The 15,341-nt window shown below is 43.1% G+C and overlaps 1 protein-coding gene across 2 annotated transcripts in view; it reads left to right on the top strand.

Moving 5' to 3' along the window:
* Nucleotides 1-13,428, top strand: part of PTK6 (protein tyrosine kinase 6) — a 45,114-nt gene extending 31,686 nt beyond the window's left edge. For both annotated transcript variants that reach the window (XM_058177428.1, XM_058177427.1), the window contains 3 exons: nucleotides 2,938-3,119; nucleotides 6,783-6,936; nucleotides 11,364-13,428. In XM_058177428.1, coding sequence (XP_058033411.1) covers nucleotides 2,938-3,119; nucleotides 6,783-6,936; nucleotides 11,364-11,560 — 533 coding nt within the window. In that variant the 3' untranslated portion in view covers nucleotides 11,561-13,428. The remainder of the gene's footprint in view (nucleotides 1-2,937; nucleotides 3,120-6,782; nucleotides 6,937-11,363) is intronic.
* The last annotated feature ends 1,913 nt before the right edge of the window (nucleotides 13,429-15,341 follow it).

Raw genomic sequence — 15,341 nt, 5'->3', positions numbered from 1 at the left:
TCTGCATGAAGGCCACCCGGGAATTGTGAGAATGAAGGGGTTAGCAAGGAGCTATGTGTGGTGGCCATTAATGGACAAGGAAATTAGCGACAGGGTAGGGAAATGCCAAGCCTGCCAGGAGTCTAGGCCACTACCCCCTACGGCCCCAATCCGCGAGTGGGAGAAACCCCAGGGGCCATGGCCTAGGATTCACATCGATTTCGCCGGCCCGTTCCACAGGCAAACCTTTCTAGTGGTAGTCGATGCCTATTCCAAATGGCTAGAAATCATTCTTATGAGATCCATGACGGCCGAGTCCGTGATCTCAGTCCTGAGACACCTGTTCGTAACCCACGGTCTGCCTGACACCCTAGTTTCCGACAACGGCCCGCAATTCACGGCAACCCAGTTTGAGGGGTACTTGGCGGAGGAGGGCATCAGACATGTCCTCTCGCCGCCGTTCCACCCGGCGACGAACGGCCTTGCAGAACGTTTCGTTCGGAGCGCAAAAGAAGCGTTATCCAGGATAAGGCCAGGCGATTGGCAAACAAAAATAGACACATTCCTAGCCGTTCAACACAGAACCCCCTGTGTGACAACAGGCCGTAGCCCGGCAGAGTTGTTGATGGGCAGGAAGCTCAGATGCCCATTAGACCACCTAAACCCAGCATACACCCCAGACGGGTACAAGGGGGCAACCGGTAAAACAAGAGAAATGGCAATAGGCGACTCAGTATGGGCACACAATTATAGCGAGGGCCCAACGTGGTTAAAGGGGACAATCCTTGAAATAACCGGGCCCAAATCATATCTGATAGATATGGAGGATGGCCGGGTTTGGAAGCGCCATATAAACCAAATAAGAAAACGAATAGTAAGTAATGCAGAAACAGATCAGGCAGGCCCTGACTACCACATGTTTGAATCCACAGCTGACTCAAACCGAGAAAAAACGCAGGACTTATCTGGGTCTGATGAAGTCCAGCGACACCAACCGGTTCCTCCTGACGATCGCAGGGACGACGCTGCCATTAGTCCAGGGCCGGATGGCCTAGAGGAGGAGCTGGGAGGAACTCACAGTCCCTCCGGCCAGCTCGACTCACTCCCAGAGAATGAACTGCGCAGGTCCGAAAGGGCTAGGAGACGCCCTGTCTACTTGCGTGACTACGTAGAGAAATAAGATGTTAATGTTATGTAAATATGGGTACAATGCATTCTGGGAGGGAAGGAGTGTAATGTATCTTTAAAAGTTTTGGAGGGAAATTTGGGCGGGAAATAGCACGTTGCTGATTGGTTGAAGCCTCAGCCAGAACTGTATATAAAGAGGGGTTTTTGCCGTTTGTCTTTGCTGGGTTCACTATAAACTAAAGAGTTGTTGTCACTCATCTGGTCTCCTGCCTCGTTATTGCCCGAATCTAACACACAGGGTCGTCATTGTGGGAAAAATATGAGGAGTGTCAGGCATGCCTCCTTTCAATTCTCAAGAAAGAAAAACCCAAACTCCATTGTTGTTAGAGAAAGGTACTTTTACTGGGTATGAACTGAAAGCAAACAAAATCGCCACGATGTAAAAAAGATGTTGAGACTCTAGAAAGAGTGCAGAAAAGAGCAACAAAAATGATTAGGGGACTGGAGGCTAAAACATATGAAGAACGGTTGCAGGAACTGGGTATTTCTAGTTTAACGAAAAGAAGGACTGGGGAGACATGATAGCAGTGTTCCAATATCTCAGGGGCTGCCACAAAGAAGAGGGAGTCAAGCTATTCTCCAAAGCACCTGAGGGCAGGACTAGAAGCAACAGATGGAAACTAATCAAGGAGAGAAGCAACTTAGAACTAAGGAGAAATTTCCTGACAGAACAGTCAATAAGTGGAATAACTTGCTTTCAGAAGTTGTGAACGCTCCAACACTGGAAATTTTAAAGAAAATGTTGGATAGCTATTTGTCTGAAATGGTGTAGGGTTTCCTGCCTGGGCAGGGGGTTGGACTAGAAGACCTCCAAGGTCCCTTCCAACTCTGTTATAGAATAGAATAGAATAGAATTATGTTATTATGTTATGTTAAAATGAAAGCAAGCTCTGAGGTATTTGGTGCGGAATATACATATAAGAAATATGCCTCAAGCCCTCCTCCCTGTAGTCCGGTCAGTCTTGTCCAATCCACGTCCCCCCAGGTGGCATGTGGGGCGCATCTTCAGATGGTTTCATCCCTCTTCCATGCTCGGGCCGTTAACCTTGACTGTTATCAGCCCTCCTTCCAACAGCTGAACACATCCAAAGAAGCCTCTAAAGTTTTGTTTCTCTTCCAACACTGTTTTCCCCCCATCCCCGTTACCATGACAGCCGCAGCAAGCTAGGTAATAAAAGCCTAAATCAGCAGACAGTATAAAGCAATAAACTTGGAGCAGATAAACTTGTAGCGAGCGGAGGCTGACATTGAGAAAGGTGTGCTGGATATGTCTGCCACCTTGAATTATTTCTAATACCCAATGCTTTTTATTCAGACAGGAAGTGCCCAGCATCAGAGCAGCTGAATTTGAATTTCAGGCTGGAAACATCTGGTCCACTAGTGTCTGGTCCCCGTAGTGGGAGATATCTTTTGGGTACTGAGTTGTCTAGATCAGGGATCTCCAACCTTGGTCCCTTTAAGACTCGTGGACTTCAACTCCTAGAGTTCCTCAGCCAGCTTTGCTGGCTGAGGGACTCTGGGAGTTGAAGTCCACGAATCTTAAAGGGACCAAGGTTGGAGACCCTTGGTCTAGATGACCTACATTGGGGTTGGACTAGATGACCTATAAGGTCCCTTCCGACTCTGTTAATCTGTCTTTCTCTAAGCTCCATGTGCAAGACGACGCCTCTTGTTATCTCCATCTGCAAAAAAAGTAAAAACTTTTTGGAAAAAACACCAGAGGGTGTTTCTCATGAGGTGGTTCTCATGTCCCTGTCCGTTTCTTCCCAGGTCCAGAAGGGAAAGAGATGGAGATCGTGGAGCTGGTCAGCTTGGCTTCCCAGGTGGCCGAGGGGATGAGCTACCTGGAATCGCAGAATTTCATCCATCGGGATTTGGCTGCCAGGAACGTCTTGGTGGGAGAAAACAACATCTGCAAAGTGGGAGATTTTGGGATGGCCAGGCTGATCGAGGTACTTTTCAATCCTTCGGAGACTCAAAAACATCGAGAAAAATAGGATTTAATCCAGAAAGGCCAAATTGCAGGATGAATATGTCCAATTAAATTAGTAGGTTAAAATAACATAGTATAAGGATTGGTGGGGGAGGGGGAAAGAGGGGGGGATATGAATGCTATGTAAATGATAGATTAGATAGATAGATAGGCAGATAGATAGATGATATAAGATAGATATAGATAGATGATAGATAGATAGATAGATAGATAGATAGATAGATAGATAGATAGATAGATAGATAGATAGATAGATATATGACATAAGATCAGGGGTGAAATGTAAAATTTGTTACCACTGGTTTTGTGGGTTGGCTTGGTGGGGGTGGGGGGTAATGTGACTGGATGGGCGTGGCCAACTTTTTTTTTTCACTTTTAAAAGCATTTTTTCTACAACCTCTTCAGCTGAAGAGCAGTACCTAAGTGAACAATTAAAGTAGAATTGGGCATGCATAAGCGCACCAGCATGCCTACCATCCCTGTCCTACTATCCCCATTTATATGTAATCATTCTATATGTTTATGGCTATGTTTTGCCTATTTATATCCTTTTATTTGTGCCAATTTTTTTCATGTGTCCATGTCTATGTCTATACAGTTACTTGTTTCCTTGTACTTGTTGACAAAGGAAGGAAGGAAGGGAGGGAGGGAGGGATGGAGGGAGGGTGGGTACCAATAAAATAATCATTTGTCACAAGATGTCTGCACAACATGGTGGGGAGAGAAAGTACAAGACCAATCACGTGGCACGCACTGCCATACATCAAAAATATTCATTTGATGCAGAATTTTGAAAGACTAAAATTTAGTAGGTCGATCTTGGATGCCTGCAATCATGACCATGGTGTGCCTGTCTCATACCTTAAGCAATTATATATCTCAATGGATGGCATCCACTATCCAGAATCCAGCATCCAGTCTCATCTTGAGAAAAGGAAATAGAAATATTCAAACAACAGTGGATCAATCTTTTGCATCATTATTTCATACCTGTATGTTGCAAAGTAGGAATACAATAATGTGTTTGGCATTCCGATCGCCATTATAAAATACACTAAGCACTGCTTTACATGTTATCAGTTTGTATGATGGCCTGGGAAGGTGGATCAATATTGTAATTTCAGTACTATAATTCTCTCACTAAAAATATGAAAGTGGTATTGCTTTGGATGAAAGTAATTTGCCTGTGGCCCTTGGATATAAAAAGATTTAAATGTTCCATGCTTTAGAGTCTGTGTATTATTCTATGATGTTACAGCAGTTGTCTAAATGCTTAAAAAAGTAGATGGGTAGAGAGCAGATATTGGGATGACTCTGAGTTACTTGCTCCTATTGAAAATAAATCAGGTTCAACTGGCTTTTGTCCAAAATCTTTGTCTAATTGAATTGGGAGTAGAGCATTTATCGTAAGAATTACATTAATGATAGATAGATAGATAGATAGATGATAGATAGATAGATAGATAGATAGATAGATAGATAGATAGATAGATAGATAGATAGATAGATAGATAGATAGATAGATGATAGATAGATAGATATATGACATAAGATCAGGGGTGAAATGTAAAATTTGTTACCACTGGTTTTGTGGGTTGGCTTGGTGGGGGTGGGGGGTAATGTGACTGGATGGGCGTGGCCAACTTTTTTTTTTCACTTTTAAAAGCATTTTTTCTACAACCTCTTCAGCTGAAGAGGTTGTAAAAAATGCTTTTAAAAGCCTCTGATGATCCCAACTGAGCCGTGCGATAATCAGAGGCTTTTTTTTTTACTTTTAAAAGCATTTTTTTCGGCCGAAGAAAAAAATGCTTTTAAAAATTAAAAAAAAAACCTCTGATGATCGTGTGGCTCAGCTGGGCATGGGGGCGGGGGGGGGCAGGGTTTTTTGCTACCGGTTCTCCGAACCACCCACCGCCATCGCTACCGGATCCGGCGATCCGGTCCAAACCAGGAGCATTTCACCCCTGCATAAGATAGATAGATAGATAGATAGATAGATAGATAGATAGATAGATAGATAGATAGATAGATAGATAGATGAGAGATAGATGAGAGAGAGAGATGAATACGAGGTAGATAAATGGTAGATGCTAGATTAATGATAGAAAAGTTTCAGTACCAAAGCAACCTTATGCCCTCTAATCCAAGCAGCAATCTGCCTTATTTATTTTCCATTATATAACAACTGGCATTGCTCTTATCTTGATGCAATTAGCTTCGATTTCTGATACTAAAACTGTGCATTAGGTTTTAAAGGCAGTGGGAAGAGCATATGGGGCCTGGGTGAGCTCTTGTAAGCAAGGTGGTGTTGGTTTGTAGTGTGTTTATGCTGAGACTAGAGATGGACCAATCTCTATTTTGATTTCATTTTGTTTCTCTGGGGTTATTTTTGTTGATGTTGGTTATTTTTGTGTTGTTTTCTTGTTTTGTTTTTTTGGTTTTTGTTAATTTGATTCAGCCCATATCCAGTTGTAAATTCAGCAAAAAGATTCCTAAATATTTCAACAGGTATTCAGCCTACTGTAGCATTTTTAAATGCACATTTCCTACTGTGTACATATTTTTTTTTGCAAGCAGTCTTTCCATAATATAATTACTGCTTTTGTGCCTCTGACTCTATACTATATTGCAATTTTTATGCATACACTATAACAGGTTTCGGTCTTGATATGAAAATAAAAAGGAATGTAATATATCCCTGACATTACAAGTACTCCTCGACTTAGCCAAAATTTCTGTTGCTAAGCGAAACATTCATTAAGTGAATTTTGCCCCATTTTACGACCTTTCTTACCACAGTGGTTAAGTGAATCACTGCAATTGTTAAGTTACTAACATGGTTCTTAAGTGAATCTGGCTTCCCCTATTGATTTTGCTTGTCAGAAGGTCGCAAAAGGCGATCACGTAACCGGGGGACACTGCAACCGTCATAAATACGAACCAGTTGCCAAGCATCCAAATTTTGATCCTTTGACCGTGGGGATGTGGCAACAGTTACAAGTGTGAAAAATGGTCGTAAGTCACTTTGTTCAGTGCCGTTGTAACTTTGAACAGTCACTAAACACACTGTTGCAAGTCGAGGACTACTTATAGTGTTCAGAAGGTGTGGATCGTGACCAGTGGTGGGATTCAAATCATTTAACAACCGGTTCTCTCCTCTAATGGCCAGCTGGGTAGGTGTGGTTCGGTGGTCATGTGACTGTGTGGGTATGGCCAACTTAACGTCACTCACATCTATGAGTGCTTCGCCTTAGTTGTTACAATGTACTAAGGGTTAACCAGAGAAGCACTTTCTGTAAGCAGGGCAATAAAGATTAGGCTAGAAACACCACCAGAATGTTTCCTTCCTACCTTCCTTACAGGATTAGCCCTGTAAGTGGAAAAAACAAAAACAAAATAAGATTTCTTCCAACAACCAGTTCTCCAAACTTCTTAGAAAGTTAACAACCGGTTCTCCCGAATAAGTGCGAACTGGCTGAATCCCACCACTGATCGTGACCCCACGCGCGTGCTTTCCTGACTGGACCTTGCCTGCCGAGACCCCTTTTTGGGATCAAAAAATGTCAAAAGTTTTCCAAAGACTTCGTACAAAGTGGATCACCTTCTTTTTCTGTCTTTGCAGGAAGATATATACCTCTCTTACTCACAGAGTTTTCCGTACAGATGGACCGCACCGGAAGGCCTTTCCCGCGGATGCTACTCCATCAAATCTGACGTGTGGTCCTTCGGCATCCTTCTTTATGAAATCATGACTCGCGGGCAGAACCCGTATCCAGGTATAGGGACAAGAGAACAGAGTTTGGTAGGGGACTCTTCCCTTCTGGATCCCTTTAGAACAAGGGTATCAAACTCCAGGCCCGGGGGCCGGATCCGGCTCGCGGGTGCTTAAATCTGGCTTACAGGGATGGCCTGGAAATCATAAAGGACCAGAGCCTCTGGCAGCCAAAACGGGGTGCGCGGGTTGCATTTGAGCCCCCACCCACCCCATTTTGGCCAGCAGAGTGCTGTTGGAGACTGTCCAGGCTGAAAACGGGGCGTAGGGGGACCTCGTGCGGTCTCCCTGTGTCCCGTTTTGGCCAGCAGGATGCTGCAGGAAGCGTCACTCCCATCCCTTCCCCCCCATGGCCAGCCCGCGGAAGAGAACTACAATGCTGATCCGGCCCTCGAAGAAATCCAGTTTGACACCCCTGCTGTCAGGGTTCCAAGTAACACCCCCAACGAAAGAAGACTCCAAGGGTCGAAGTTCCTCAAAGTTCCATTTTATTAGAGATGTCATATTGGCACATCGGGGAAAACCTGAATCTGAAAGCTTCCATGTTTTCCCCACCCATAGAAAAGTCCAAGTCCCTTACCCCTGCACCCACATGTCCATCACATTGTCCAATCAAGGCACTATCCCAACTGGAGGTGCCTCCCAGTCACGCCCCTCCAGGTGCAGGGCAAGATGTCCTTGACTCTTAGAGAAAGGAATGTTATTATGATTATATATCTCCCCTGCTCCATACAATTCCCCCCTTCCAGTTTCCCACAGCACTAAATGTGGCAGGCCTGAAGATCCAATGCAAAGATGGCTTCCAGGCCAGACACCTGCTTTAGAACTTAGACTTAGAACTTACAATAACTTTATTGTCACTTTGAATGAACGCCATGCATTAAAATGATGCATTCATTGGATGTATTCATAGCATACAGCTGTTAAAGGTCTCCACCTCTAACGTACACTACGTAAACATGACCAAATATACAAATACAAAATTATGCTCATACCCACATATATTATAGCAGGGTTCACCAACCTTTTGGATCTCAGGGACCACTAAATTCCTAATTTTAAATCCCGCAAACCACTAATATGATTTTTTTAAAAAGATAAATAGTATTTAGTGCAATATAAAAAATGCAAATAATTTTTCTGCAGACCACCAAAATTTTCTCACGGACCACCAGTGGTCCACGGACCACTGGTTGGTCACCACTGCCATGGAGCATTAATATGATCTGCCCATGGACTACTAATATGATCTGGCTGGGTGGGTGTGGCTAGATGGTCATGTGACTGGGTGGGCATGGTCAACTTGATTTCACTCATGTCGAGGGGTGTCTCGCCGGCCTCTACTTGCCCCTCCCCTCCCAGCCACTCCTCACCTGCCCACCTGGGCTCCTTAGTGCCCCAACAGGAAGCAATTGTTGGAGCTAAGCAGCCAGCATGAGAAAGAGCTGGCAAAACAGTTCAGTTCAAATTGGAACTGACTGAGGAGGAGGCTCAGCAGAAGCACTTCACTGAGGACTAGGAGCATAGGCTTTCCAAGCAGAGAGAAGACCTGCGGGAGTGCAAGGCCAGATACTGGCGACTGGAGGCTCAGCGGACTGAGATGATCAGCCAGTTCTAGGCCATGATGCAGTCCCACTGGAACAAGGCCCTCCAGCCTTCGCCCAAAGCCCTGCACCAGAAGGCCGAAGCAGAACCCAAGTCGGAATTTCTGCCCCCCCCCTCTGACACACACAAAAAGACCTGGAAGGGGGAGACTCTCTGCAGCAACACAAACATTCACTGCACGTATCCAGCCCAGGGGCCGTAGTTTGAGAACCCCTGATTTAATGCAATATAAAAAAACGCAAATAATTTTTCTGCGGACCACCAAAATTTTCTTGCGGACTACCAGTGGTCCACGGACCACCAGTTGGTGACCGCTGTATTATAGGACACAGAGAAACAACCCCAGTCCAGTTCAGATGTAGACATGTGAACATGGCGAGAGAAACGAATCTTGCAAATTTGCCAGACAGATGGCATAGGGAACAAAGCTGTTACATAATCTGGTAGTCCTGCTAGAAACACTTCGATTTGTAAGATTTATTATGTTAGGTTAGGATATTGAATTTGGAAGATGGAACAGTACAGGTAGTCCTCGACTTACAATAGCTTACTTAGCGACCGTTCGAAATTACGTGTGAGATATGAGACCCAAATATTTTAATCCTCACAATTCATAAACAAGTCTGGTTCACAAAATCAAAGATTTATTGGAAATAAAATGAAGAAAAATAAAAAGCAGTTGCAAGCGTGGCCTCTTAGACCCTTCCCAAGTGGATTGAGTTCAAAGAGCGCAAAAAGCAGTTTTCAAGCTACACATTTTATACTCCTACACATTGCACGCCACGCCTAAGAAGCCCTCCCGACTCCCCTTTATTCTCCTAAGTCATTTTCCAAGTTGTTTTACACTCTAAAGGGTCATCTTGACATTTCCTGCCTAACCAATTATCTTATAATAATAATAACCGAGTTGGAAGGGACTTTGGAGGTCTTCTAGTCCAACCCCCTGCCCAGGCAGGAAACCCTACACCACTTCAGACAAATGGTTATCCAACATCTTCTTAAAAACTTCCAGTGTTGGAGCATTCACAACTTCTGCAGGCAAGTTGTTCCACTGATTAATTGTTCTAACTGTCAGGAAATTTCTCCTTAGTTCTAAGTTGCTTCTTTCCTTGATTAGTTTCCACCTATTGCTTCTTATTCTACCCTCAGGTGCTTTGGAGTATAGCTTGACTCCCTCTTCTTTGTGGCAACCCCTGAGATATTGGAAGACTGCTATCATGTCTCCCTAGTCCTTCTTTTCATTAAAATAGACATACCCAGTTCCAGCAACCGTTCTTCATATGTTTTAGCCTCCAATCCTCTAATCATCTTCGTTGCTCTTCTCTGCACTCTTTCTAGAGTCTCAACATCTTTTTTACATCTTATCATGTTTACTTTTAATTTTCACCTTGAGCTGATGTTCCTTTCTTACTGATTGTGGTCTTGCCCAAGGCGTAGGTTCCTGTCTCCAAGGGAGCTTTTAGCAAGTCATTACACATTGCCTCTACTGATTACAATTTGTGGGCAGTTTGCAACAGTAAGAACATCACAGCTTTTTAATACATTTTACACTTTTATAAATGAGTAACTTATTATTCATTGCCTTCAAACGGCACTGAAAAAAGGTGACTTATGGCCATTTTTCACAGTCAGGACATTTCCAGCATCCCTATGATCGTGTGATCAAAATTCAGATGCTTGGGAACTGACTCTTGGCTGTGTCCCAAGATCATGGGATCGCCTTCTGCAACTTTCTGACAAGCAACGTCCATGGGGAAGCCAGATTCACTTAACAACCAGGTTGCTAACTTATCAACTGCAGTGATTCACTTAACAACTGGTTAAGCAAGAAAGGTCGTAAAGTGGGGCATTTTAACAGATGTTGCACATAACAACAGAAATTTTGGGTTCAATTGTGTAAGTTGAGGACTACCTGTAAAAGGTACAATAGGTAAAAAAGGTACAATTGTACAAAAGGTACAATAAACTACAACACACGGTTGTAGTTTATTAGTTAGAGCAAGAGTGGAGAACTATGGTCTCTTTACGTCTTTTTGACTTCAACTCCCAGAATTCCGCAGCCAGCCACTGGAATTCTGGGCGTTGAAGTCCACAAGTCATAAAAGGCCCATAGTTTCCCCACCTCTAAGTTAGACAGTGCTGACTCATGCATGATGCAATCTCTACTATGATTGGTTGCTGTGGGTATAAAGGGGGAGTTTCCCTTTTTTCCCGCCTTTTTTCGTCTGTGTGTTCTGTGTACTGTTTAATTTACCTCAGGATGTTCCTGACTATCTTGTGTTGTTTCCTTCTTGATGATGACAAAGATTGCTATAATATTGAATGCCATATATATATATATATATCTGTCTTTGGTTATTCGGGTTTTCTCCCGCATAAAATTGGAAGTGTCTTGGCAACGTTTCGACGAAGTCTCATTCATCATCTTCAGGCTTCAGCTTCGTGCTTCTAGGAGCAAATATATATATTTTGTAGATAAAAGATTACAAGTTTGTGTTAGTGTCTCCGACTTCATTTGGACAGATGCTATGCAATTCTTTGACATATTATTTATATTATTTATATAATAATATGTCTCTAGCGACTCTAGAGAGCTAACGACCAATCCTCATAGCAGGTCCAAGAAAATATAAATCCTTTTATTGCTCACCATTAAGTAAGAAGCAAAGAAGCTTCTTGGATGAGAAGCAAAATGTTTCCAAGGAAAAAGTCCAGTCGCCTTTTGAAAAAGCACTTTTGAAACAACCATGACTTGGATGATTGAGAATATCCATAGATGTGTTAGTAGTACTGTAAATAAGGCTGCATTTTCCCTTCTTTCTACAGGCATGAGTAACTTAGAGGTCTCCACCAAGGTTCAAAATGGCTTCCAGATGCACCGCCCGCCCAGGTGCCCCCCTATCATGTACTCCATCATGTGCAAATGTTGGAACCTGGATCCCAACCAAAGACCGGATTTCCAGTACCTCAAAGAACTTCTCCAGGATTTCACCAGCTATGAGAACTTTGAAGCCTTCTCTTAAGCCACCCTTCAGTGATTGGAGAGACGTTCTACCCCAACACACAGTCACCTGAGTATAAGGGGTAGAGGAGCAGATCAAGGTGATTGACAAATTATCGCACCATCAGCTCTGCTGGGAAAGAAAGGATGTAGGTTTAATCAAAAAAGGCAAAATAGGGACTTTGAATCTAGAACGAAAGAGAAATTTCCTAAAGGTGAAGAGTAATCAATCAATGGAACACCTTGCCTTCAGAAGTTGTGGCATCGCTGGAGGCTTTCAAAAAGAGATGGGACAGCCATCTGTCTGAAATGGTATAAGGTCTCCTGCTCGAGCAGGAGGTCAGAGTAGAAGACCTCCAAAGTCCCTTCCAACTCTATTATTTTATGTTCTATGAATGACCTAATGGGCCACGACTAAACTTCCTTGTCTTTTGTTACACTTTGCAACACAACACTTAATTAGCACCCACAACACCTCACAAATCGTCCTGTGGGTAGAGAAGCGGTTAAGTGCAAGACAAAAATCTGGGTCCAATGTTTGCAGTACAGATTGGACGGGAAAAAGCTAAGTAGAAGACTGGGCTGTTCCCTGGATGGATGTGTACATTTCCAGTTGATGCCTTTGGGTTCTGCAAAATTCAATCTTGACTGTTTCTCAATTGCTTCAGAGTCTGGAGAAGGTTGTTATAGGTCCGTGATGGTGAACCTATGGCACATGTGCCACAAGTGGCACGCGGAGCCATATCGGTAGGCACGCGAGCTCAGCTTCGGCACACATGCATGTGCCGGCCAGCTGATTTTTGGGCCTTCTGGGCCCAGTGGAAGTAGGGAAACAGGCTGTTTTCTGCCTCCGGAGGGCCTGAGGGTGGTGGGGAAGGCCATTTTCACCCTCCCCAGGCTCCTAGAAAGGCTCTCGAGCCTGGGAAAAGCAAAAGAACCCCACCATGCCAAAAGTGGGGGGAGCATGGGGGAGGTTGCGCGTGCATGCGCAGGGGGCGGGGCACAGAATTATGGGTGTGGGACACGCGAAACCGCCCCCACTCCCCCGTGCGAGCCCCACTTTTGGCACGCAATGGCAAAAAGGTTAGCCATCACTGTTATAGGTGTTACATTTACTTTATATGCAGCTTATTTACTTATTCCACATGAACCAGAGATCCCAAACTGGGTTTGTCCATCGAATATGCATGACGCTAGAATTGGTGGTTCAGCCAGTTGTGGGAATCCAGCCATTATCTTAACATGTTATGTGAATGAAGCACATTCGATGGTTTGCTTATTTTGGCAGAGCTTTTGATGGGATTATAAGAAATATTGCTCACTCATTTCGGTTGAAAGTTAAGAATAATGTGTGAATCTGACTTGGGAAGAGTATCTGGAACCTTTCCTGAATTTTAAGCCGTTCAGGATTCTGTTCCTATCTTCCTGTTGGTTGAAGAGTTATAGATAAAGATACAGATAATCCTTGACTTACAACGATTCATTTAATGGCCATTTGAAGTTATAACAACACTGAAAAAGGTGACTTAAGGCCGTTTTTTTATATTTACAACTATTGTGCCATCCCCATGGTCATGTAATCAACATTTGGACTCATATTTATGATTATTGTAGTGTCCCGGGGTCATGTGATCACTTTTGTGACCTTCTGACGAGTAAACTCAAAGCGGAAGCCTGATTCAGTTAATAACCATGATACTAACTTAACAACTGCAGTGATTCACTTAATAAATTGCCAAGAAAGGCTGTAAAATGGGGCAAAACTCACTTAACAACTGCCTTGCGTAGCAACAGAAATTTGGGGCTCAATTGTAATCGTATGTTGAGGAATACCTGTATTTGGAGGAAGCGAAATGATTTTTATATATTAAAAGATCCTTGTTGTATAAATTTGGTGCCGAGAGCATTTTTTTTCAGCGAGCAGAAATACACACAACTAAACAAATCTTATTGATGAGTGTTTTTTCAAACATGGCCATTTTAAGATGGATGGACTTCAACTCCCATGTTTGCTGGGGAATTCTGGGAGCCGAAGTCCAGACATCTTCAAGTTACAGAGCTTTAGAAACTTGTGATACAATCACATGCAACGAAATTCCATCTGGCTTCGAAGCTTTCTGGTTACAAGAATGACCATCGGTATGATGTCACTCCTTGTAAGAACCAGTAACAAAAAAATTGGGAAAGAATTTGAGAATATAATCTTCTGTGGCAGCTTCTCTTTTAAGTTTCCGCTCAGGTCTCTCATATTGCCTTGCTGTGACTCAGCTTGGAGCATTGTTGTACCTGATTCAGTTCCCTATGCAACTTAATTACAACAGCCGTGAAGCAGGTTTAAGCCACCAAGGGCAGCAAAGGGCACTTAATGGGTGCAATTGGCAGCCGGGCACTCTCAATTTTGCCAAGTAGATCTAGGTGACACAATGCCAGTTGAGCAGATGGCTGGAAGTGTGTCCAAGCTCTGTTCTTCCCTGTAAGTAAATATAAAGCCAAATATAAAACTCCAGACACTGCCTAGAGATGTTTGCCTTGAGAACTGGATCTGGTTGGCCTTTACAAACCTCTAATAATGGCTGCTTTTCGGAGAGCAAATACTGCTGAATAATGGAGCACCGTCGAGAAGCCAGACGTCTAACATGTGACAGAGTACACCTCTCACCGCCAATCATTTGTCTCTATGCTATGGACTCAGCGTTTTTTCATCCTGCTCGAAGCGACTGCTTTAAGTAGGCAAAGAAACTCAATGCTTCTTTTGATCTTCCCATTAGGCAAAAATACCTCTGTAGGTAGCCAGCAAGTTCTTCCTGTTTGGATTAAGGCATTGGGCATTGGATTAATGCCCAGTGCAGAATAAGAGAAAGGCAGAAGGCAGGATAAAAAGAAAAATGAGATACAGGAAGAGGGAAAGAAAGAAAGAAAGAAAGAAAGAAAGAAAGAAAGAAAGAAAGAAAGAAAGAAAGAAAGAAAGAAAGAAAGAAAGAAAGAGAGAGAAGATAGAAATAAAATGAGAGACAGAAAAGAAAGAAAGGAAAGAAAGAGAAAAATGAAAGAGACAGACCAAAGAAATAAATAAAATGAGAGACAGAAAAGAAAGAAATAAGATAAAACAGAAATAAAGTGGGACAGAAAAGAAAAGAAGAGAAAGAAAGAAAGAAAAAAGAAAGAAAGAAAAAAGACGAAAAAGTACTTTACACCGGAAACATCCAGAAAATGGCTTAGTTCACTAGCCAGGATTGACCTCCTGGGAATTGTGTCTTGAAAAACTCACAGAGTGAATGAATCTAGTCAAGATTGTTTTGTTTTTTTTTCCCGCCAGAGGGTGCTAAAAACATGGCAGATAGAATTCTGGATTTTTCCTGCCTTTCAGATTGTTTTTCAAAACAAAAAACAAAAAACACCATTCTAGAAGAGCTAGTCAATCTGTCTGTGGTTTTGAGATTGCCTCTCCCTACTTTTGTAAGAAGCTTCTCCCGAAGCAGTTTTGGCCAGTGGGTTGCTGGAGTTGGTTGAACTCCGGCCTTCTGGATGGGTAACTTGCTCAGCAGGTTGTAGGTTTCTGTGGGTGTGGTGTATTATTTCCAAGGAAAGAGATCCCTGGTAGGCTTGCTTGGAGAAAAGGAGCAATAAAATATGTTCGAGTGATGGGAAGGAGATGATTTTTTTTTTAAATGAACAGTTTCTTGCTCAAAAATGAGAATGTGGGGCTGAGTCAAGGTGTTGGCCTTGCATGGGGAGAGAGATCATTTGACCAACCTTGTAAGAAAAAACCAAGGAGTGATATAGATGCTCTTTGGTACTCCTAA

This window comes from Ahaetulla prasina, chromosome 3 (assembly GCF_028640845.1).
Source record: "Ahaetulla prasina isolate Xishuangbanna chromosome 3, ASM2864084v1, whole genome shotgun sequence".
In the NCBI taxonomy this organism is placed as follows: domain Eukaryota; kingdom Metazoa; phylum Chordata; class Lepidosauria; order Squamata; family Colubridae; genus Ahaetulla; species Ahaetulla prasina.
Note: the sequence above shows the minus strand (reverse complement) of the source record. Positions and strands in the feature narration are given on the sequence as shown.